At 37.6% G+C, this 471-nt stretch overlaps 1 protein-coding gene across 1 annotated transcript in view; it reads left to right on the top strand.

Moving 5' to 3' along the window:
• Positions 1–43: 43 nt before the first annotated feature.
• LOC108687761 overlaps positions 44–471 on the top strand; it is a 14458-nt gene continuing 14030 nt past the window's right edge. Inside the window, exon 1 of the mRNA XM_018193710.1 lies at positions 44–293. Within this exon, the coding sequence (XP_018049199.1) occupies positions 99–293 (195 nt within the window). The 5' untranslated portion in view covers positions 44–98. The remainder of the gene's footprint in view (positions 294–471) is intronic.

Below are 471 nucleotides of genomic sequence, written 5' to 3' on the forward strand. Positions count from 1 at the left end.
AAGCTAAAGTGATGAAGGTAAAGCGCGGTTTCGCGCTCGCTATGTAAATGGAAAATCTAATAAGAGGATACTCGCGATCTAAAGGAGGCAAGTAGAAAATGCCGCGCGCGCGAATGGAAATGTTCGACGTGGTGGAAGTGGAGAAACCGTCGAGGTGCATCAGATTCCTCCGGCTGCTGTGGAAATTCAGCAGATTCATCTTCTCTCATGTGACGTTAATCTCTTTGGTGGTTGCTTATTGTCTAATCGGCGCATACGCTTTCGAATCACTAGAAGCGGGAAATGAGAAGAAGGTAAATTACGAGACTATTAGTAAATATTATTAACTAACCCTTTAATGCCATTTTCAGTGGCTTTTTTTTCGAAATTTGTATTTTTTAAAACTTCTGTGCTAACTTTATTGCATATACATTTTTTTACAATAACATTTGCAAAGAAGGGAAAGATTTTAGTTTTATATATATATATATA

Source organism: Atta colombica, unplaced genomic scaffold, assembly GCF_001594045.1.
Source record: "Atta colombica isolate Treedump-2 unplaced genomic scaffold, Acol1.0 scaffold216, whole genome shotgun sequence".
NCBI classification, from domain to species: Eukaryota; Metazoa; Arthropoda; class Insecta; order Hymenoptera; family Formicidae; genus Atta; species Atta colombica.